The sequence below is a fragment of the Rhinoraja longicauda genome, unplaced genomic scaffold (genome assembly GCF_053455715.1).
Source record: "Rhinoraja longicauda isolate Sanriku21f unplaced genomic scaffold, sRhiLon1.1 Scf000216, whole genome shotgun sequence".
In the NCBI taxonomy this organism is placed as follows: domain Eukaryota; kingdom Metazoa; phylum Chordata; class Chondrichthyes; order Rajiformes; family Arhynchobatidae; genus Rhinoraja; species Rhinoraja longicauda.
In genome coordinates, this window is record NW_027601434.1 from 4139 (window position 1) to 27614 (window position 23476).

A 23476-nucleotide genomic window follows, 5' to 3' on the forward strand; every position below is an offset into this window, starting at 1 on the left:
AAAGCTTTTCTCTCTCCATCCAAATCTTAAAAACATAATTCAATATTACAGGAAAAACAAACCTAGTTAATGTAATCTCTTTTAATCCAACCCAAAGGATTTGACATGATTCTAATGAATCTGCACTGCAATCTGTTCAAGGCTATTATTTCTTTTCTCAGATGCAATGCTTAATATTCTGGATGTGGTCTCACCATACACCAGTGGTATTGGGTTTCTTGATCATTGATGTGAAAATGACTTTCCAATTATATGAGCTGTTTTAGTTCCATAACATAGAAGCAATCAATTAATAGAAAGATTTATACTTCCAATAATCCTTTAGTCATCTTTTTTTATCCATTCATTGAAGAGACAGTGGTAAGTATTCTCTAAGGGCATGTGGAATGCAATTCATTAAAAGAGTCAGAACTTTCATGGATGAAGTGGCTCTTAGCTGAGGAATAATTATTGACTTTTCAAACGACTGCATCACAAGAAAAAGCATTGTCTCTGGATGGACATGGAGAGTCAAGATGAGAGAAAAAGAATGAAGACAGTGCACTATCTTATATATTGATTACTGTATCTATGATTCAATTGTCACTTGAAAGATGACGGCCTGTGAAGACTGGAGACTTTGAAAAGCAAATGGAGTCATAGAGTTGTACGCACAGCTTCAGCCCAGCATGCCCGTGCTGACCATTGTACTTACCTATACTCATTCCAAGTTTCGTTTACCTACATTTAATCCTAGTCTTGTGCACCGTGGCTGTTTAAGGACTTGTCTAGATGTTTGACTGTTATTAGAGTATCTGCTTCCACCTCCTGTGGCAACATTTTTCACATTCTGTATGAAAATATTCTGCCGCAGATCCCCTCTAAATCTCCAACCTTTCACCTTGTACATATACCTTTTTATTTCAGATGATCCTACCTTGCGAAAAGATTTTTACTACCTATCGCCGGAACATAATTTTGTATACGTCTATCAGGCAACCCTTCCGCCTCCAAAAAAAAGAAACCTAGCCTCTCCAATCTCTTCTTTTTTTATGACGTGCTCCAATCCAGTTTAGTTCAGTTTCAGTTATAGTCTGGTGATTCTCTTCTACACCCTCTCAAGCATAAGAACATCCTTCATTTGTCATGGTCCAGAATTATACACAATACTTCAGGTGTAGCCGAACCTGTGTTTTATGAAATTGTAACATACGATACAATACGATACGATAAACTTTATTCATCCCCGGAGGGAAATTGGTCTGCCGACAGTCACAACACACAAGGTACACAAAAACTTGAAATTAAAAGTGAAAACAAAAAGAAAAAGACAAGCGACTGTTGGCTGGCTGCCGTGTGCACAGCGCCTTCACCGGAACAAATTAACAAACAAACAAACACAGACTTATCCCCTGGACAGAAGATTCTAAACTAAAGTGCCCCCCACACTGGGTCGCCCTTTGTTCTCCCACCGTCACTCATGGCGGTCCCACCACACCAGGTCCCCATTATTCTTCAAGGCAGTCCCCCCACGCCGGATCATCCATTGTCTTCCCCTCCCCCCTCACGCGAAGCCCCACCGCCACCAAGGCTCCCACCGCCACCGAGGCCTATGTTGCCGCCACTGAGTTTCTCACTGCCATTGAGCCACCTACTGCCATCGCCGAATCTCCCGCTGCCACTGCCAACGCTCCCATCGCCGCTAGCGCTGAGGCTCCTTCGGCCCAGACAGGCCTTGCCATCCGGCTTCACCAGCCAGAAGGTCCAGAATCAATGTTTAACCACACTGCCAACCCAATAACATGGAAAACTACTGGCTATGCACTCCAAATGTCCCTGCTCTTATATATGCAATGGCTGATGAAGGTACGTATCGCATAAGTTTTCTTCATGACCCAGTATAACTGTGCTACCACTTTCAAGGATCTATGGACTTATTCACCAAGAGCCCTCTGTTCAACAACACTCCCTAAGTCCATACATTTGTATGCCCTACGCTTATTAGACTTTCCATAATGCATTACCTCACACTTGTTAGGATTGAATTCCATCCCCCACTGCTCTGCCCAACTTTACATCTAATGAACATCATACCATAGCCTGACAATTCTCCTTGATATTACAATACCACATATTCTCATGTTACCTGCAAATATGTAGGTCAATGAAGTAGATTATGCAAAATTTGCAAAATTGAACAACAGTGCTTAAAATGTCAAATTTCAATTGTCAGGCCAGTGAAGTTGAACCCTGTTCCAATAGAAATACAGGGAGGACTGCCCGATGATCCATATTCTGTTTTCCAGAACTTCATAGCTTTCAAAGCAACCAAATCTGACAAGATTTTTTTGTGTCTACCAAATCTGACAAGAAGTGGCTTTTCAGCCTTGGGCACAGGTTTTCTCTCTCTGCCTAAATGTTTGGAAATATTGTTGGACAAACTGGGAGCAGAGAGAAAAAACCTCTCGAAAGAATGAATGCCTGAAGCGACAGGTGGTAGTTTATTTGAAGTTTAAGAGAAACTCTCAAACCTGTCTTTTCATTTCCAGCCTAGACCTCTCCACTGTTCTCCTCCTCATTACCCCTGTACAGATTTTAACTTGTTAGGGCTGCTCCACAATGTTCCACTCACCCATCAGTTCTTTTCCAACTGACCCACCATGATTTATTCACAAAATGCTGGAGTAACTCAGCAGGTCAGGCAGCATCTCGGGAGAGAAGGAATGGGTGACGTCACCCATTCCTTCTCTCCCGAGATGCTGCCTGACCTGCGGAGTTACTCTAGTATTTTGTGAATAAATTGATTTGTACCAGCATCTGCAGTTATTTTCTTATACTATTTGACCCACCATAATTGTGTGTACCCCTTGTACTTGCCTCAATCCTTCCATAGCATTATCTAACTGAATATTTGCAATCTCTTCTATTCCAATATCATCTCCACATACTATTACATCGCAGTTCGCAGTCTCCCTTCAAGTCATTTTAGACTTGATGATAACCTTTGGATATTTCAGCAATCTAACTGAGAGAGAAACATGGTACCTGGGCAGGATGCTTAGTCCATTGGTCAGCAATAATGTCCAGATCGAAGAGTAAATAGGCCTCGGGAAGACTTAGAGATTCTCTGTTGGGAATAATTTCTATTTTTTATGCCTTAAAATAATCTGTACAATATCATTACAATACAATATTCTGATTAGGAACCTCATTTACGAACCTCACAAATATTTCTCAAGGCTGCTAGCATGCCATTGATGATTCCAGTCTGTGAGCAGAGACAAATGCATTGTAACCAACATATTTGCTGTAGTGTATGTGGAATTGAAACTCTTAATGCCATACATGCACAGTAGCTGGATGCCAGATTCTTCTCGTTGGTAATGTGTTAATATGACAAGGTGTTCTACCTGGAATAAGAGGTTACCGACAGTTACTTTGGAATTCTAATTGCTGGAGATACAAATGAAATTGGTTGGGATGAAATTCATTTTAAAATGTAATCTTTGTTTTGGGAAGATAAATCATCTGCATGCTGTGTTAAAAATGTGTTTCCTAGCCGAAAAGCCACAAGATATGTTTTTTGATTGTCATTTTGTTCAGTGCCTCTCCCGTACCTTCCCATGTTGATTGATGTTGTATTCCATTATCCTAACGGAGGTGTGCGAGTGCCATGAATCCTGCCTGCCCAACAAAAATAAAAAGTGTTTTTACAGTGCAACTGTGTAGAAGAATATTCCAGAACTCATAGTTGACAAAAATTGAAACTGAGCCATAGGTGAAGGGTTTTCAAGGCTTTGACAAACAAATGAAATCAGGTTCCTAAGCCAGAGAGTGATGGATAGTTATAGCACTTTGTGAGATCCCACAATTTATGCTCTGTGTCAGCATACATATGCAACCTTGGAAAGATAGAAATTATTTTAACCTGTTCTGCCTTCCTGCCTTGACCCATCTCAGTAATATTGGGTGGGAAATAAGACCAGTTGTGCACTTGATGTGTTTCAAAATTCAACCCAGCAGGATGCTGCATTGCCTTTGATCGCATTCTTTGTGTTGGTTCAAAGCAATTGCGCATTTGACAAGCATCCATTTAACTGAGGGCTCTGCCAGAAACAATAGTAAAGGCACGATTTAAAAAAAGAGAAAATGCAAGTTATAAACACAAGTAATGACATTAATGACACTTTAGTGGATGCAATGCAGCTAAATCTACTCAAATTATTGCAAATCTACTCAAATTATTGCAAAATTATTGCAATCAAGAGTGTTTAATGTACCAAAATAGAACAATGAAATTCTTACTGCAGCACCACAACAAGTCTGTAAACACATTACATAATAGAAAACATAATAAAAACAAATCAGTAAAAAGTTCAATAAATAAAAAATAATATTAGTGCAAAAATCAAAAGCCGAAATCCTTAGTGCAACCAAGAACTAGGGACGGAGAGAGTTGTTCCTTTGGGATCGGCTTCATTGAAATTGTGCTGTGCCAGTCATCTCACCAATGATAAACTGAATTGCAGAGTGGCCTTTAAACTAAATGGGAGGGGTAGAGCTCCAAGAATGAGATGTTTAATACATCTTGAGAACATGAGAGAGGGGTGGCCCTCATTGTGAATAGTGAGGGGATGGTGAGAGGAAATTGACAACTAAAGTGTGACAGGCTAGGACAAAAATGCAAGCAAAGGGTGGAGGTCAGAGTAAATCCTGAGTTAGTATAAAACTGTAAAAGAAATCAAAACTCTTTTTTAATCTTTATTCAAATCTTTTATATAATTTTTAGATAAAAATCCATCTTTATTTTAATGTAACATTTCCAATAAAATCAGCTGGCACTACAGATAGCAACATTTGAATATGATTGTATGGTGTTTATGGAGATCTGGTCTGACCAGGATTGGGTGCTCAATATTTCAGGATACGGAGGATCACAAAAGAACAGGTTAAAAGAGAAAGGAGACAGAGCAGTGGTGTTAATCAAGAAAGATATCAGAGCAGTGTGAGATAGAGGCACTGGATAGTGATGTAGAAATGGGTTTAGTTGAAATTATGAACAGCAGGAAGAAAGAGACAAGTGCGGGAGGAATCTGTACACTCCCAAAGTATGACCACCAATAGGATGGAGCATAAACGGGGAAATATGTCGGGCATGTTTGAAGGCAATTGCAATTGTCATTGGAGATTTTAATCTACATGTTGATTGGATGAACCAAACAAGCAAAGGTATTTTTCGAAAAAGAATTTGTGGATTGTGTCAGGGATTGCTTCTTAGAACAGTATGTTACGGATCCTACCTGGGAACAGGCTGCATTACATTTGGTCATAAGTAATGGGGAAGGATTAATAAGCGATGTTGTGGTAAAGGAGGTGGTTACCATCATTCTGTTATGATGGCTGCCACCCCCTTAACCACAAGCGGGTTTGTTTAACTTGTTAATCATTCTATGATTGAATTCCAGTTACAGTGTGAGGAAGAACATCACAGGGCCAAAACCATTCAACTGCAACAAGGGCAGTGGCATAGCTGGTAGAGTTTCTGCCTCATAGCGCCAGACACCCTGGTGCGATCCTGACCTTGAGTGCTGTCTGTGCGGAATTTGCACATTCTCCCTGAGACCGGGGTCCTCCGGTGTCCACCCATATCTAAAAGATGTGCTGGTTTGTAGGTTCATTGGCCTCTGTAAATTGTTCCTAGTGTGTAGGGAGTGGATGCAAAAGTGGGATAAGATAGAACTAGTGTGAAGGAGTGATTGATGGTCGGCGTGGCCAAAGTGCCAGTTTCCATGCTGTATCTCTAAACCCTTATCTGTGGTAAGGGCAATTATATGGTGTGAAGGTGGAATTGTCTCTGATAGATGGGGAAAATAAGCATCGAGACAGGGAAATTTAACCCACTTCAAACGTGGGTCCATGAGAAAGAGGTACGGACTGTGGATAACAAAATAGGATAAGGAAAATGAAGTACAGACAAAGTGGCGAGAACTTTAGTCTATATACTAAATCTCTCGTTTGTTTGTTCCTGAACTACAGCCAAAACGGTACACGATAGCGTGATAATTTCAGGCCCACCTTATTCACCGTCATCCCTTTGGTGCTAATGGAAGAGGTTTCATTGAAATCGGTGTTATATTTTTAAAGTTATTCACATTTTAAAGTTTAAATCTATCTCCTAGGGTGGGAGGGAGGGACGGGGGTGGAGGGAGGGAGGGGGTAGAGGGAGGGAAGGTGGGGGGGGGGAGGGGTGGAGAAGAGGAGGGGGAGTGGGGGAGGAGAGGATGCTGCACCAATGCAGGAGAGGTTTGGGCCCAACTTGGTCTAGTGGTTTTATAAATGGGTAAATGTAACAAATTTGCTTAATTTACTGAAGGGTGTAATGAGGAGAGTTGATAAAGGGGAACCTATTGATGTGTGTTCAAATTTCCAAAAGGCATTTGACAAGGTGTCACGGAAGAGATTGGTGTGTGATTAAAGCTCAAGGTAAATAAGGAAGTGTGGTGGCATGAATTGAAAAGTGACTGTCACGTAGCAGGCAGAGCTGGAATCAATGGGACCTCTTCAGGCTGGAGAGATGGAGCTACAGGAGTACCTGCATTTTGTGGGATACAGACGCTGCAGATAGGTTGTTTAAATTCCTGCATAGGGATTGCTGAACTTCAGAAATAATTCATAAAGTGAAATGTTTTGACATGTATAATATGCCAAATTGCTCCTTTAATCAAATGTTATTTATTTTATTCAGTATTTATTTGCATTTCTGTAAACACACACACCAGCAGTGTCTCCTAGGAAAATTTGATTTAAATTTTGGTTTGTTTAACTTAATGTTTGGTTTGCTTTTCAGAGCATGGATTTCACTGGAGTGCCATCAGTCCCATTGATGATCGGATGTGGAATTGCTTGTATGGCTCTCTTAACATTGCTTGCTGTATATGCTGCATTTTGGAGGTACTGTGTGCATTTACCCAGTATTACCGATAAAATGCTAGTTGTAAAAATTATGTCATAATCTGATTCTACATATAGTCGTCCTCTTGATATGCTCTGATTACAGATGCAAGGTTTCGATCCCAAATGTCAATCTGTTAGCAGGGTTTTGAGCTGAAATGCCGATCAATCCTTTCTCGTCCCACCCCACCAGCCAGCCCCCCCCAACCCCTCCACCCCCTACCTTAGAGATGTTGCTTGACCCGCGGAGTTCCTCCACTAGCTTGTTTGTTGCTCTGATTATATAATGTGGTGAGGATTTTTCATAGAACTGATTGTGTCATGCACATTGCCAACATAAACTAATCCCCTCTGCCTATACATGATCTATTCCCTGCATTATCTTCTATTGGAAGTGACAGGTAATTCAGTTACCAATATACATTATTTTGTTGTGACAATAATCAACTATTTATATCTCCATTTTTTTCTGGTTCATGGGTTATGTTGATAGCTTTTATTTTAAGGCACAGGAACACACATAACAGTGAGTGAAGTTGAGGTTTGTTGTGTTGAGAAAATAGAATGGAATGTTATTGGATATTGATATAGTCCCAGATTTCATTCTGCTGGATACATTATTTTGTTGATGGTTGTTGGCTGTGTTGCAGCCCTCACAATTTACACAAGATGGACAAAGACAAAGTGTTAGATAATGAGTATTATTGCTAAAGTGCTCATAACAAATAGAGTTTGCAGGCATCGTTGTTTTGGTATATCTTAAAAGAATATTGATTCATAAATATATGTCTGACATCAGTCATTAATCAGGATATCTATAGCCAGTGGGGTGACATAAGAAGTGAGTAATCATCTTCTGCAGATTAGTGTGACATGATTGGTGGGCACAGAGGAATAATAAAGGTCACAATTGCAAAAAATCTCTTTGAAGTCTTTTTCTGTTTGTGTTCTTTGAAGCTACAGATTTGTCTGTGGGTTTCGTGGTTTGTTTCTCAGTGGCTTCTTGTTCACTGAGCGAAATGCCAGCGGGTATACAGCATGACACCTGGAGCAAAGCGAAGAGAGCAGTTAGTTACATGCTCCATTTCTTAAAAGGATAAACACCAAAATTACATAGACCAAGTGTGGCATTCTTATTTGAATAATGAAAAATCAGTCTCTGGAACAACTGTCCAGTCTCTATGTGCTTTACTTGGCATCAGGTCTTCTACCTTTTTAAGTTGACAGCAGTCCTTCCAGAGCTGGTCCTAACTTGTTGCAGTTCCCCTGGGCCTAAATGCCAAGCTGTGATTTTCACTCTACACAATCAGCGGTGTACCCTTCAGCATCTTTCCATCTGTTTCCGTCAAACAATCGCCTTCAGCGGTCTTCAGTTGCCTCCAACAGGGTCCCCAGGTAAAGAAATTTGTCATATATAACCATATAACCATATAACAATTGCAGCACGGAAACAGGCCAGTTCGGACCTTCTAGTCCTTGCCGAACACTTTCTCTGACCTAGTCCCATCTACCTGCTCTCAGACCATAACCCTCCAATCCCTTCCCATCCATATACCTATCTAATTTACTCTTAAATAATAAAATCGAGCCTGCCTCCACCACTTCCACCGGAAGCTCATTCCATACAGCCACCACCCTCTGAGAAAAAAAGTTACCCCTCATGTTACCCCTAAACTTTTGTCCCTTAATTCTGAAGTTATGTCCCCTTGTTTGAATCTTCCCCACTCTCAAAGGGAAAAGCTTACCCACGTCAACTCTGTCCGTCCCTCTTAAAATTTTAAAAACCTCTATCAAGTCCCCCCTTAACCTTCTGCACTCCAAAGAATAAAGACCCAACCTGTTCAATCTCTCTCTGTAGCTTAAGTGCTGAAACCCAGGCAACAATCTAGTAAATCTCCTCTACTCTCTCTATTTTGTTGACATCCTTCCTATAATTTGGCGACCAGAACTGCACACCATATTCCAGATTCGGCCTCACCAATGCCTTGTACAATTTTAACATTACGTCCCAACTTCTATATTCGATGCTCTGATTTATAAAGGCAAGCATACCAAACGCCTTCTTCACCACCCTATCCACATGAGATTCCACCTTCAGGGAACAATGCACAGTTATTCCCAGATCCCTCTGTTCCACTGCATTCCTCAATTCCCTACCATTTACCCTGTACGTCCTATTTTGATTTGTCCTACCAAAATGCAGCACCTCACACTTATCAGCATTAAACTCCATCTGCCATCTTTCAGCCCACCCTTCCAAAAGGCCCAAGTCTCTCTGTAGACTTTGAAAATCTACTTCATTATTAACTACACCACCTATCTTAGTATCATCTGCATACTTACTAATCCAATTTGCCACACCATCATCCAGATCATTGATGTAAATGACAAACAACAGCGGACCCAACACAGATCCTTGGGGTACTCCACTAGACACTGGCCTCCAACCTGACATACAGTTGTCAACCATTACCCTCTGGTATCTCCCATTCAGCCATTGTTGAATCCATCTTGCAACTTCACTATTAATACCCAACGATTTAACCTTCTTAATCAACCTTCCATGTGGAACTTTGTCAAATGCCTTACTGAAGTCCATATAGACAACATCCACAGCCTTGCCCTCATCAATTTCCCTGGTAACCTCTTCAAAAAATTCAAGAAGATTAGTCAAACATGACCTTCCAGGCACAAATCCATGTTGACTGTTCCTAATCAGGCCTTGTTTATCCATATGTTTATAGATATTGTCCCTAAGTATCTTTTCCATTAATTTTCCCACCACAGACGTCAAACTAACAGGTCTATAATTGCTAGGTTTACTTTTAGAACCTTTTGTAAACAAGGGCACAACATGCGCAATGCGCCAATCTTCCGGCACCATCCCCGTTTCTAATGACGTTTGAAATATTTCCGTCATAGCCCCTGCTATTTCTGCACTAACTTCCCTCAATGTCCTAGGGAATATCCTGTCAGGACCTGGACACTTATCCACTTTTATATTTTTTAAAAGTGTCCGTACCTCCTCTTCTTTGAGCCTCATGGTTTCCATCACTACTCTACTTGTTTCCTAGAAACATAGAAACATAGAAAATAGGTGCAGGAGTAGGCCATTCGGCCCTTCGAGCCTGCACCGCCATTCAATATGATCATGGCTGATCATTCAGCTCAGTAGCCTGTACCTGCCTTCTCTCCATACCCCCTGATCCCTTTAGCAAAAAGGGCCACATCTAACTCCCTCTTAAATATAGCCAATGAACTGGCCTCAACTACCTTCTGTGGCAGAGAATTCCACAGACTCACCACTCTCTGTGTGAAGAAATGTTTTCTCATCTCGGTCCTAAAAGACTTCCCCCTTATCCTTAAGCTGTGACCCCTGGTTCTGGACTCCCCCAACATCGGGAACAATCTTCCCGCATCCAGCCTCTCCAACCCCTTAAGAATTTTATATGTTTCTATAAGATCCCCCCTCAGTCTTCTAAATTCCAGCGAGTACAAGCCCAGTCTATCTAGTCTTTCCTCATATGTAAGTCCCGCCATCCCAGGGATCAATCTGGTGAACCTTCTCTGTACTCCCTCTAAGGCAAGAACGTCTTTCCTCAGGTTAGGAGACCAAAACTGCACACAATACTCCAGGTGCGGTCTCACCAAGACCCTGTACAACTGCAGCAGAACCTCCCTGCTCCTAAACTCAAATCCTCTTGCTATGAATGCCAACATACCATTCGCTTTCTTCACTGCCTGCTGCACCTGCATGCTTGCTTTCAATGACTGGTGCACCATGACACCCAGGTCACGTTGCATCTCCCCTTCTCCCAATCGGTCACCATTCAGGTAATACTCTGCTTTCCTGTTCTTGCCGCCAAAGTGGATAACCTCACATTTATCCACATTATATTGCATCTGCCATGCATTTGCCCACTCGCCTAATCTATCCAAGTCACTCTGCAGCCTCCTAGCATCCTCCTCGCAGCTAACACTGCCACCCAGCTTCATGTCATCCGCAAACTTAGAGATGTTGCATTCAATTCCCTCGTCCAAATCATTAATATACACTGTAAATAACTGGGGTCCCAGCACTGAGCCTTGCGGTACCCCACTAGTCACTGCCTGCCATTCCGAAAAGGACCCGTTTATTCCTACTCTTTGCTTCCTGTCCGCCAACCAATTTTCTATCCACCTCAACACTGAACCCTCAATACCGTGTGCTTTAAGTTTGTACACCAATCTCCTAAGTGGGACCTTGTCGAAGGCCTTCTGAAAGTCCAGATATAACACATCGACTGGTTCTCCCTTATCCACTCTACTAGTTACATCCTCGAAAAATTCTATAAGATTCGTCAGACATGATTTGCCTTTGGTAAATCCATGCTGACTTTGTCCGATGATTTCACCACTTTCCAAATGTAATGCTATCACATCTTTAATAACTGACTCTAGCATTTTCCCCACTACCGATGTTAGGCTAACTGGTCTATAATTCCCCGTTTTCTCTCTCCCTCCCTTTTTAAAAAGTGGGGTTATATTAGCTACCCTCCAGTCCTCAGGAACTACTCCAGAATCTAAAGAGTTTTGAAAAATTATCACTAATGCATCCACTATTTCTGAGGCTACTTCCTTAAGCACTCTGGGATGCAGCCAATCTGGCCCTGGGGATTTATCTGCCTTTAATCCATTTAATTTACCTAACACCACTTCCCGACTAACCTGGATTTCCCTCAGTTCCTCCATCTCATTAGACCCCCGGTCCCCCGCTATTTCCGGCAGACGGTTTATGTCTTCCTTAGTGAAGACAGAACCAAAGTATTTGTTCAATTGGTCTGCCATCTCCTTGTTCCCTATGATCAATTCACCTGTTTCCGACTGCAAGGGACCTACATTTGCCTTAACTAATCTTTTTCTCTTGACATATCTATAAAAGCTTTTGCAGTCTGTTTTTATGTTCCTTGCCAGTTTTCCCTCATAATCTATTTTCCCTTTCCTAATTAAGCCCTTTGTCCTCCTCTGCTGGACTCTGAATTTCTCCCAGTCCTCTGGTATGCTACTTTTTCTGGCTAATCTGTATGCTTCATCTTTTGTTTTAATACTATCCTTGATTTCCCTTGTTAGCCACGGATGCACTACCTTTCCTGGTTTGTTCTTTTGCCAAACTGGGATGAACACTTGTTGTAGTTCATCCATGCGACCTTTAAATGCCTTCCATTGCATGTCCACCGTCAACCCTTTCAGCATCAATCGCCAGTCTATCTTGGACAATTCATGCCTCATACCCTGAAAGTTACCTTTCTTTAAGTTCAGAACACTTGTTTCTGTATCGACTTTGTCACTCTCCATCCTAATGAAGAACTGTACCATATTATGATCACTCTTGCCCAAGGGGCCTCGCACAACAAGACTGCTAACTAACCCTTCCTCATTACTCAATACCCAGTCTAGAATGGCCTGTTCTCTTGTTGGTTCCTCGACATGTTGGTTTAGAAAACCATCTCTCAAACATTCCAAGAAATCCTCTTCCTCAGCACCCCTGCCAGTTTGGTTCACCCAATCTATATGTAGATTGAAGTCACCCAATCGCCTTTAGTGCATGCATTTCTAATTTCCTGCTTGATGCCATCCCCAACCTTCCTACTGCTGTTAGGTGGCCTGTACACAACTCCCACTAGCGTTTTCTGCCCCTTAGTGTTTCGTAGCTCTACCCATATCGATTCCACTTCCTCCAAGCTAATGTCCTTCCTTTCCACTGCTTTAATCTCCTCTCTAACCAGTAACGCGACCCCACCTCCTTTTCCTTTCTGTCTATCCCGCCTGAATATAGAATATCCCTGGATGTTGAGCTCCCAGCCTTGGTCACCCTGGAGCCATGTCTCCGTAATCCCAACTATATCATAATCATTAATAACTATCTCCACATTTAATTCATCCACCTTATTACGTATACTCCTTGCATTGAGACACAAAGCCTTCAGGCTTGTTTTTACAACTCTCTTACCCCTTGTACGATTATGTTGAAAAGTGGCCCTTTTTGATTTTTGCCCTGGATTTGTCTGCCTGCCACTTTTACTTTTCACCTTGCTACCTGTTGCTTCTACCCTCATTTTACACCCCTCTGTCTCTCTGCTCCAGCTCCCATCCCCCTGCCACATTAGTTTAAATCCTCCCCGACAGCACTAGCAAACACTCCTCCTAGGACATTGGTTCCATTCCAGCTCAGGTGCAGACCGTCCTGTTTGTACTGGTCCCACCTCTCCCAGAACTGGTTCCAATGTCCTAAAAAATTGAATCCCTCCCCCTTGCACCATTTTTCAAGCCACGTATTCATATGAAATATCCTCCTATTCCTACTCTGACTAGCACGTGGCACTGGTAGTAATCCAGAGATTATTACCTTTCGCTTACCTCGCATAATTCAATATCCTTCTCCTTGGTGAATACCGAAGAAAAGAAATTGTTTAATATCTCCCCCATTTCTTCCGGCTCAGCACATAGCTGTCCACTCTGACTCTCTAATGGACCAATTTTGTCCCTCGCTATCCTTTTGCTATTGACATATCTGTAGAAACCCTTGGGGTTTACTTTTACATTACTTGCCAAAGCAACCTCATATTTTTTTTTTGCTTTTCTAATTTCCTTCTTAAGATTCCTTTTACATTCTTTATATTCCTCAAGAACCTTATTTACTCCCTGCCGCTTATATTTATTGTATATCTCCCTCTTTTTCCGAACCGTGTCCAATTTCCCTAGAAAACCACGGCTCTTTCAACTTATTATTCTTTCCTTTCCACCGAACAGGGACATAAAGAATCTGTACTCTCAAAATTTCACCTTTAAATGTCCTCCATTTCTCTATTATATCCTTCTCATAAAACAAAATGTCCCATTTCACTCCTTTTAAATCCTTTCTCATCTCCTCAAAGTTAGCCTTTCTCCAATCCAAAATCTCAACCCTTGGTCCAGTTCTGACCTTCTCCATAATTATATTGAAACTAATGGCATTGTGATCACTGGACCCAAAGTGCTCCTCAACACATACCTCCGTCACCTGACCCGTCTCATTTCCTAACAGGAGGTCCAACACTGCCCCTTCTCTGGTAGGTACTTCTACGTATTGCTGCAAAAAACTATCCTGCACACATTTTACAAACTCCAAACCATCCAGCCCTTTTACAGAATGTGATTCCCAGTCTATGTGCGGAAAATTGAAATCACCCACAATCACTACTCTGTGCTTACTACTAATATCTGCTATCTCCTTACATATTTGCTCTTCCAATTCTCGTTCCCCATTTGGCGGTCTATAATACACCCCCATAAGTGTTGCTAAGCCTTTCTCATTTCTGAGTTCCACCCAAACAGTCTCCCTAGTCGAGCCTTCAAATCTATCCTGCCAGAGCACTGCTGTGATATCTTCCCTGACAAGCAATGCAACACCTCCACCTCTTGCCCCTCCGATTCTATCACATCTGAAGCAATGAAATCCTGGAATGTTTAATTGCCAACCACAACCATCCTGCAACCACGTTTCACTGATTGCCACAACATCATACTTCCAGATGTCAATCCAGGTTCTAAGCTCATCCATCTTTCTTACAATGCTCCTAGCATTTAAATATACACATTTAAGGGACCCATCACCTCTTATTCTCAGTTTATTTCTTTTCACTTCTTTCTCTCCTACATGTTGGGCCTGAGTGTTTCCCTTCTCTGCCTCCTGCCTCACACACTGCCTATTAGCTATCTGTATTTGAGTCCCTCATGGGTGAGGTGTCAGAAGACTAGAGGGCAGACACAGTAAGCCTAATGCCAGTGGTGGGTAGATTGTTGGAGGAGATTCTGAGTGACAGAATATACATGTTTTTGGAAAGGCAATGGCTGATTAGATATAGTCAGCATGGCTTTAGACACTAGACAATAGGTGCAGAAGGAGGCCATTCGGCCCTTCGAGCCAGCACCGCCATTCAATGTGATCATGGCTGATCATTCTCAATCAGTACCCCGTTCCTGCCTTCTCCCCATACCCCCTGACTCCGCTATCCTTAAGAGCTCTATCTAGCTCTCTCCTGAATGCATTCAGAGAATTGGCCTCCAGTGCCATCTGAGACAGAGAATTCCACAGATTCACAACTCTCTGACTGAAAAAGCTTTTCCTCATCTCAGTTCTAAATGGCCTACCCCTTATTGTTAAACTGTGGTCCCTTGTTCTGGACTCCCCCAACATTGGGGACATGTTTCCTGCCTCTAACGTGTCCAACCCCTTAATAATCTTATACGTTTCGATAAGATCTCCTCTCATCCTTCTAAATTCCAGTGTATACAAGCCTAGTCACTCCAGTCTTTCAACATATGATAGTCCCGACATTCCAGGAATTAATCTAGTAAACCTACGCTGCACGCCCTCAAGGGCGTGCCCTCCCTCTGAGGGCGTGCAGTGTAGGTTCACTAGGTTGATTCCCGGAATGGCGGGACTGTCGTATGTTGAAAGGCTGGAGCAATTAGGCTTGTATACACTGGAATTTAGAAGGATGAGGGGGGATCTTATTGAAACATATAAGATAATTAGGGGATTGGACACATTAGAGGCAGGAAACATGTTCCCAATTTTGGGGGAGTCCAGAACAAGGGGCCACAGTTTAAGAATAAGGGGTAGGCCATTTAGAACGGAGATGAGGAAGAACTTTCTCAGTCAGAGAGTGGTGAAGGTGTGGAATTCTCTGCCTCAGAAGGCAGTGGAGGCCAGTTCGTTGGATGCTTTCAAGAGAGAGCTGGATAGAGCTCTTAAGGATAGCGGAGTGAGGGGGTATGGGGAGAAGGCAGGAACGGGGTACTGATTGAGAGTGATCAGCCATGATCGGATTGAATGGCGGTGCTAGCTCGAAGGGCTGAATGGCCTACTCCTGCACCTATTGTCTATTGTCTATTGTCTAATAGCAAGAATATCCTTCCTCAAATTTGGAGACCAAAACTGCACACAGTACTCCAGGTGCGGTCTCACTAGGGCCCTGTACAACTGCAGAAGGACCTCTTTGCTCCTATACTCAACTCCTCTTGTTATGAAGGCCAACATTCCATTGACTTTCTTCACTGCCTGCTGTACCTGCATGCTTCCTTTCAGTGACTGATGCACTAGGACACCCAGATCTCGTTGAACATCCCCTCTTCCTAACTTGACACCATTCAGATAATAATCTGCCTTTCTATTCTTACTTCCAAAGTGAATAACCTCACACTTATCTACATTAAACTGCATCTGCCATGTATCCGCCCACTCACACAACCTGTCCAAGTCACCCTGCAGCCTTATTGCATCTTCCACACAATTCACACTACCCCCCAGTTTAGTATCATCTGCAAATTTGCTAATGGTACTTTTAATCCCTTCATCTAAGTCATTAATGTATATCGTAAATATATCGTAAATAGCTGGGGTCCCAGCACCGATGCACTAGGACACCCAGATCTCGTTGTACGTCCCCTTTTCCTAACTTGACACCATTCAGATAATACTCTGCCTTCAAAGTGGATAACCTCACACTTATTGATTTATTCACAAAATGCTGGAGTAACTCAGCAGGTCGGGCAGCATCTCGGGAGAGAAGGAATGGGTGACGTTTAGGGTCGAGACCCTTCTTCAGACATGTCAGGGGGGCGGGACAAAGAAAGGATATAGGTGGAGACAGGAAGATAGAGGGAGATCTGGGAGGGAGGAGGGGAAGGTAGGGACAGAGGAGCTATCTAAAGTTGGAGAAGTCGACGTTCATACCACCGGGCTGCAAACTGCCCAGGCGAAATATGAGGTGCTGTTCCTCCAATTTCCGGTGGGCCTCACTATGGCACTGGAGGAGGACCATGACAGAAAGGTCAGACTGGGGATGGGAGGGGGAGTTAAAGTGCTCGGCCACCGGTAGATCAGTTTTGTTAATGCGGACCGAGCGCAGGTGTTCAGCGAAGCGATCGCCGAGCCTGCGCTTGGTTTCGCCGATGTAAATGAGTTGACATCTAGAGCAGCGGATGCAATAGATGAGGTTGGAGGAGGTGCAGGTGATCCTTTGTCTCACCTGGAAAGACTGTTTGGGTCCTTGGATGGAGTTGAGGGGGGAGGTAAAGGGACAGGTGTTGCATCTCGTGCGGTTGCAGGGGAAAGTGCCCGGGGTTGGGGTGGTTTGGGTAGGAAGGGACGAGTGGACCAGGGAGTTACGGAGGGAACAGTCTCTGCGGAACGCAGAGAGGGGAGGGGATGGGAAGATATGGCCAGTGGTGGGGTCCCGTTGTAGGTGACGGAAATGTTGGTGGATGATATGTTGGATCCGCTGTCTGGTGGGGTGGAAGGTGAGAACGAGGGGGATTCTGTCCTTGTTGCGAGTGGGGGGAGGGGGAGCAAGAGCGGAGCTGCGGGTTGTAGACGAGACCCTAGTGAGAGCTTCATCTATAATGGAGGAGGGGAAGCCCCGTTTTCTGAAGAACGAGGACATCTCGGAAGCCCTAGTGTGAAACACCTCATCCCGGGCGCAGATGCGGCGTAGACGGAGGAATTGGGAGTAGGGGATAGACTTTTTGCAAGGGACCGGGAGGAAAGAAGTGTAGTCCAGATAGCTGTGCGAGTCAGTGGGTTTATAGTAAATGTCCGTCACTAGTCTGTCTCCTGTGATGGATATGGTGAGGTCCAGAAGCGGGAGGGAGATGTCAGAGATAGTCCAGGTATATTTAAGGGCAGGATGGAAATTGGAGGTGAAGTGTATGAAGTCAGTGAGTTCTGCATGGGTGCAAGAGGTAGCACCAATGCAGTCGTCGATGTAGCGGAGGTAGAGTTCGGGGATGGGGCCAGTGTACGTCTGGAACAGGGATTGTTCGACGTACCCGACAAAGAGGCAGGCGTAGCTAGGGCCCATGCGAGTGCCCATAGCTGCGCCTCTGGTTTGGAGGAAGTGGGAGGAGTCAAAGGAGAAGTTGTTGAGGGTGAGAACCAGCTCTGCTAGGCGGAGGAGAGTGTTAGTAGATGGGGATTGGCTGGTTCTACGGTCGAGGAAGAATCGGAGGGCTTCGAGACCATCCTTGTGGGGGATGGAAGTGTAGAGTGACTGGACATCCATGGTGAAGATGAGGGAGTGGGGGCCTGGGAACCGGAAGTTATCAAGGAGATGGAGAGCGTGTGAGGTGTCTTGGACGTAGGTGGGGAGGGATTTAACCAGGGGGGGTAGGATGGAGTCGAGGTACGTAGAGATAAGTTCGGTGGGGCATGAGCAGGCAGAGACAATGGGTCTGCCGGGACAGTTATGTTTGTGGATTTTGGGTAGGAGGTAGAATTGGGCCGTGCGGGGCTGGGGAACTATGAGATTGGAGGCACTGAGGGGTAGATCACCGGAGATGATGAGGTCAGTGATGGTGCTGCTGATAAAGGTTTGGTGTTTATCGGTGGGGTCATGGTCCAGGGATAGGTAGGAAGAGGTGTCTGATAGTTGTCGTCTGGCCTCGGTCCGGTAGAGGTCAGCACGCCAATCAACCTCACACTTATCCACATTAAACTGCATCTGCCATGCATCTGCCCACTCACACAACTTGTCCAAGTCACCCTGCCACCTCATAGCATTTTCCTCACAGTTCACACTACCACCCAGCTTTGTATCATCTGCAAATTTGCTAATGGTACTTTATGTGTGAGAAGTAATGTCTCACTAATTTGAATAAGATTTTGAGTGGAGACCAAGTAGGCAGATGAAGACAGTGTGGTATATGTTATCTATATGGGCTTTAAAAATGCATTTGACAAGGTTTAGTTTAGATACCGTGTGGAAGCGGGCCCATCAGCCCGCCAATGTCTGCGCCGAGCAGCAATCACCCGTACACTAGTTCTATTCTACACATTAGGGAATTTTTTACAGAAGCCAATTAATCAAGTAACCTGCATGTCTTTGGAATGTCGAAGGAAACCAGAGCACCCGGAGAAAACCCAAGCGCCACTGGGAGAACATACAAACTCCATATAGACAGCGCCTGTAGTCACTATCAAGTCAAGTCAAGTCAAATTTATTTGTCACATACACATACACGATGTGCAGTGAAATGAAAGTGGCAATGCCTGCGGGTTGTGCACAAAAAGAATTACAGTTACAGCACATAAATAAAGTTAATAAGTTACTATTAGTGTCAACAAAAATTTAGTCTCTGGGGTTATAAAAGTTGACAGTCCTGATGGCCTGTGGGAAGAAGCTCCGTCTCATCCTCTCCGTTTTCACAGCGTGACAGCGGAGGCGTTTGCCTGATCGTAGCATCTGGAACAGTCCGTTACTGGGGTGGCAGGGGTCCCTCATGATCTTGCTTGCTCTGGATCTGCACCTCCTGATGTATAGGTCCTGCAGGGGGATGAGTGTAGTTCCCATGGTGCGTTCTGCCGAACGCACTACTCTCTGCAGGGCCATCCTGTCCTGGGCAGAGCTGTTCCCAAACCAGACTGTAATGTTGCCGGACAGGATGCTCTCTACAGCCCCAGAGTAGAAGCAATGAAGGATCCTCAGAGACACTGAATTTCCTCAGTTGTCTAAGGTGGTAAAGGCGCTGCTTAGCCTTACCCACCAGTGCGGCAATGTGTGTTGCCCACGTCAGATCCTCTGCGATGCGGACTCCCAAGTATTTAAAACTGCTCACCCTATCCACAATAGACCCATTTATCTCCAGTGGCGTGTACGTCCTTGGATGTTTAGCCCTTCTGAAGTCCACAATCAGCTCCTTTGTTTTAGTGACATTCAAGAGGAGGCTATTGTCCTGACACCAGAGTGCCAGCTCCGCCACCTCCTCCCGGTAGGCCTTCTCATCGTTGTTGGAGATCCGGCCCACCACCACAGTGTCATCAGCAAACTTGATGATGGAGTTTGAGCTGAACCTGGCCCCACAGTCATGTGTGTACAGGGAGTACAGTAGGGGGCTAAGGACGCAGCCCTGGGGGGATCCTATGTTCAGGGTGAGGGAGCTAGATGTGTGTTCCCCCATCCTGACCACTTGGGGCCTGGCAGTGAGAAAGTCCAGGACCCAGGCACACAGAGGGGTGCTAAGCCCCAGTTCCAGCAGCTTCTCAACCAGTCTGCTGGGGACTATTGTGTTGAATGCTGAACTAAAGTCAATGAACAGCATCCTCACATAGCCCCCCTGGCTGTCCAGATGAGAGAGAGCGGTGTGTAGAACCTGGGAGACCGCATCATCCGTGGACCTGTTCGGACGGTATGCGAAATGTAGTGGGTCCATGTTGCGAGGAAGGAGGGCGCAGATGTGCTTCTTGACTAGCCTCTCAAAGCATTTCATGACAACCGAGGTGAGGGCCACCGGTCGGTAGTCATTTAAACACGCTGGAGAGGCATTCTTTGGCACCGGTACAATGATGGATCTTTTGAAGCATGCAGGGACCACGGACTTTGCCAAGGAGAGGTTGAATATTGTGGTGAGCACTGGAGCAAGCTGAGTAGCACCAGACTTTAGTACTCGCCCAGATATACCATCTGGGCCTCCAGCTTTCCTCGTGTTCACACGCGTCAGAGCCCACCTCACCTCATGCTCGGACACCGAGAATGTGTGCACATCCCCGGCGGTGGATCCCCCTCCAGCCTCGCTAGCCAGCGCCCCTTCAGTGCTGTTTTTAGACGGCGAGCTGGTGGTGTTACCCGTCTCAAACCGTGCATAAAAAGAGTTCAGGTCATCAGCTAAGGAGGAGCCGGCACTTCCGGTTGAGGGGGTGCTGGACCTGTAGCTAGTTATAGTCCGTAGCCCCTGCCAAAGGCGCCTGGTGTCCTGCTGCTCCATCTGTGACTCCATCTTGTCCCGGTACCTCCTTTTTGCATCCTTCACTGCCCTTCGCAGTCGGTAGGACTCTCCCTTGTAGTCGTCCATGTTGCCGGATGCCAGACCGGAGTTGTAAGCAGCGGTGCGAGCATTCAACGCCACGCGAATAGACCTGTCCACCCAGGGTTTTTGGTTAGGGAAGATACTGACCCTTACCGTGGGGATGATGGTATCGGCTATTGTGGCAATAAAGTCCGTAACTGCTTCCGCAAACTCATTTACGTCTCTGGAACTTGCTTGGAACATGTTCCAGTCGACTTCGCTCAGTGCATCCTGCAGCATGGCCTCTGAATGGTCAGCCCACCGCTTTACGTCCCTCGTCACTGTCGCTTCCCGTACTATCCGTTGTTTGTACTCCGGCAGCAGGAAAATGGCAGCGTGGTCAGATTTCCCAAAAGGAGGGAGAGAAACGGCCTTGTAGCCTTTCCTGAACGGCGTGTAGCAGTGGTCCAAAGTTCTTTCCCCCCTGGTGGCACACGTGATGTGTTGGTAGAAGTTGGGCATGACCTTTTTGAGATTTCCCCTATTGAAGTCTCTAGCCACCAGCACAGCCGCATCAGGGTTCTTGTTTTGGTGTTGACACAACACATCGTGCAGGGTCGACAGTGCCACGTCGGTGTCCGCATGCGGTGGGATATAGACGGCTGTGATGATCACCGAGCTGAACTCCCGAGGTAGGTAGAATGGTCGGCATGAGATAGTTAGATGTTCCAGGTCCAGCGAGCAGGAACGAAAAAGCGTCTTAATATTTCCAGGATTACACCAGTTATTATTGGTCAAGAAGCAGACTCCTCCGCCCTTGGATTTCCCGGATTCTTCCGTTCTGTCCGCCCGGAAAACAGTGAAGGACTCGGATGGGCAGATCACCTGGTCAGGCACCAGCGGGGTCAGCCATGTTTCAGTCAGACAAAGGATGTTACAGTTCTTTATGTCCCTCTGGAATCTGATCCTTGCCCTCAGGTCATCTAGCTTGTTCTCCAGGGACTGGACGTTGGCCAGAAGTATGCTGGGCAGAGGTGGACGTAAGGCTTGGGTTCTCAGCCTGTTCCGAATCCCCCCTCGCTTCCCTCTGTGTTTTTTCCACTGCCCTGCGCTCCCACTGCTGCTGCCACGGTGAGCTCCTTTGATGATCTCTATCGGTATATCGGTGAGTAGTTTTCTGTTTAATAGTGCTCCGGTAGCGCTCGAGTTTAATTTTACGAGCGTTTCCCGGTCGTACATCAGACCCGAGTCTTTGGTGCTGTCGGGCAGCAAATCTACTGCAGCTCCATTGTGTCCAAATTCTCAGTTCTCTGTTATGTACTTGTATCCACAGCATTAAACCTGTTAATATCAGGACTCCTTTAAAAGTGGCAGAATGCCATTTTATAAAAGGTGATCTAATGGGGACCTGTTTTAATTGGAATTGGGGTCCATCTATTTAAGTGATGGAAATATTGGCTGCCCTTGGCTGCCCTCGGAGAGAAATAGTTGGCCCTTAGGTTCCTATTAAATCTTGCCCCTCTCACCTTAAACCTTTGACCTCTGGTTCTTGATTTATCTGTGCTGAGTAAAAGACTCAGTAAAAAGTAAGTATGTACTCAATACAAAAGTAAAATGCATTAATCCCATTTACTCCCCTCATGATATTACACACCTCCAAATGATCATCCTTCAGCATCATGTGCTCCAAGAAATATAATCCTATCCTTCCCAGCCTTTCCTTATAGCTCAGGCCCTCGAGTCCTGGCAACATCCTTGTAAACCTTCTCTGCACGCTTTCCAGCTTAATGACATTCTTTCTATAGCAGGTGACCATAACTGGATATTTCTAAATTTGAATTTTTTGAACAAAGTTTATTTCTGATTTTTTATTAATACAGCTTTGACAATTCAATGCATGGACACATTAGTGCTGATAGATATCCCCCCACCCACCTATTTGAATTTTTTGATCTAGTCCAAAGCATGTTGCTTTTGAAATTCCCACTTTATTTCCTGCAGCCATTGAACAGTTTTCAAAGCATTCAAATCTTTACAGCAGATTGTCAAGGCTTCCAAGGCAGCTTTGGGTAATAGATTCCAATGAGCTGATGCTGATGTTGTACTTCTTCATACTGATCCTCAGGGCATTCATGAATTTCTGTCTTTACCTTTGTTTTGGGAAATGATGAGATGTTGTCTTATCATTGAGACATCTGTCTTATGAATGTATGCAAGAAATTGCTCAGTCAGTATTAATGTTCCTTCCCTCTGCCTTGAGATGCTTTCCAAAGGTCACTCACCAGATTGCTGGGATATAATTATGCACTGCTAAAAACTTACAATTGGTGGACTAAACACTTAACATTTATCAATCAAGCACATTAACCTGGCTCTAAGAGTATAGCTGCAGAAAAACACAAAGATAGAAAGAATTGGTTGTTGGATGCTTAGAGTTGGTACCAACTCTCTATTGGTATTCATTAAACTGTCTTGTGATCCTTAAGAATTGGGTTCAGCAGCTGATGACATCGAGTTATCAAACAGGTGGCAATCTATGGGACTCAAATGTCCATTGATCACACATGCAAAATGGCGGCGCTGCCCAGCAGCTGCGGCTCACCTGCAGTCCATTTGTCTTTTGTGTTTTTTGTCTTAATTGTAGAGTTTAGATGTGATGTAGGTTTTTGTGGTTGTGTACTATGTGTGGGGGGAAACTGTAAAATTGTCTCTTCCGAAAGGAGACACGATCTTTTTTTTCTGG

General features: G+C 44.5%; 1 protein-coding gene across 3 annotated transcripts in view; it reads left to right on the forward strand.

Annotated features, from left to right (window-relative positions):
• Positions 1–6829: 6829 nt before the first annotated feature.
• LOC144590576 (adhesion G protein-coupled receptor B2-like) overlaps positions 6830–23476 on the forward strand; it is a 122854-nt gene continuing 106207 nt past the window's right edge. For all 3 annotated transcript variants that reach the window (XM_078395094.1, XM_078395095.1, XM_078395096.1), the window contains exon 1: positions 6830–6930. In XM_078395094.1, the coding sequence (XP_078251220.1) occupies positions 6830–6930 (101 nt within the window). The remainder of the gene's footprint in view (positions 6931–23476) is intronic.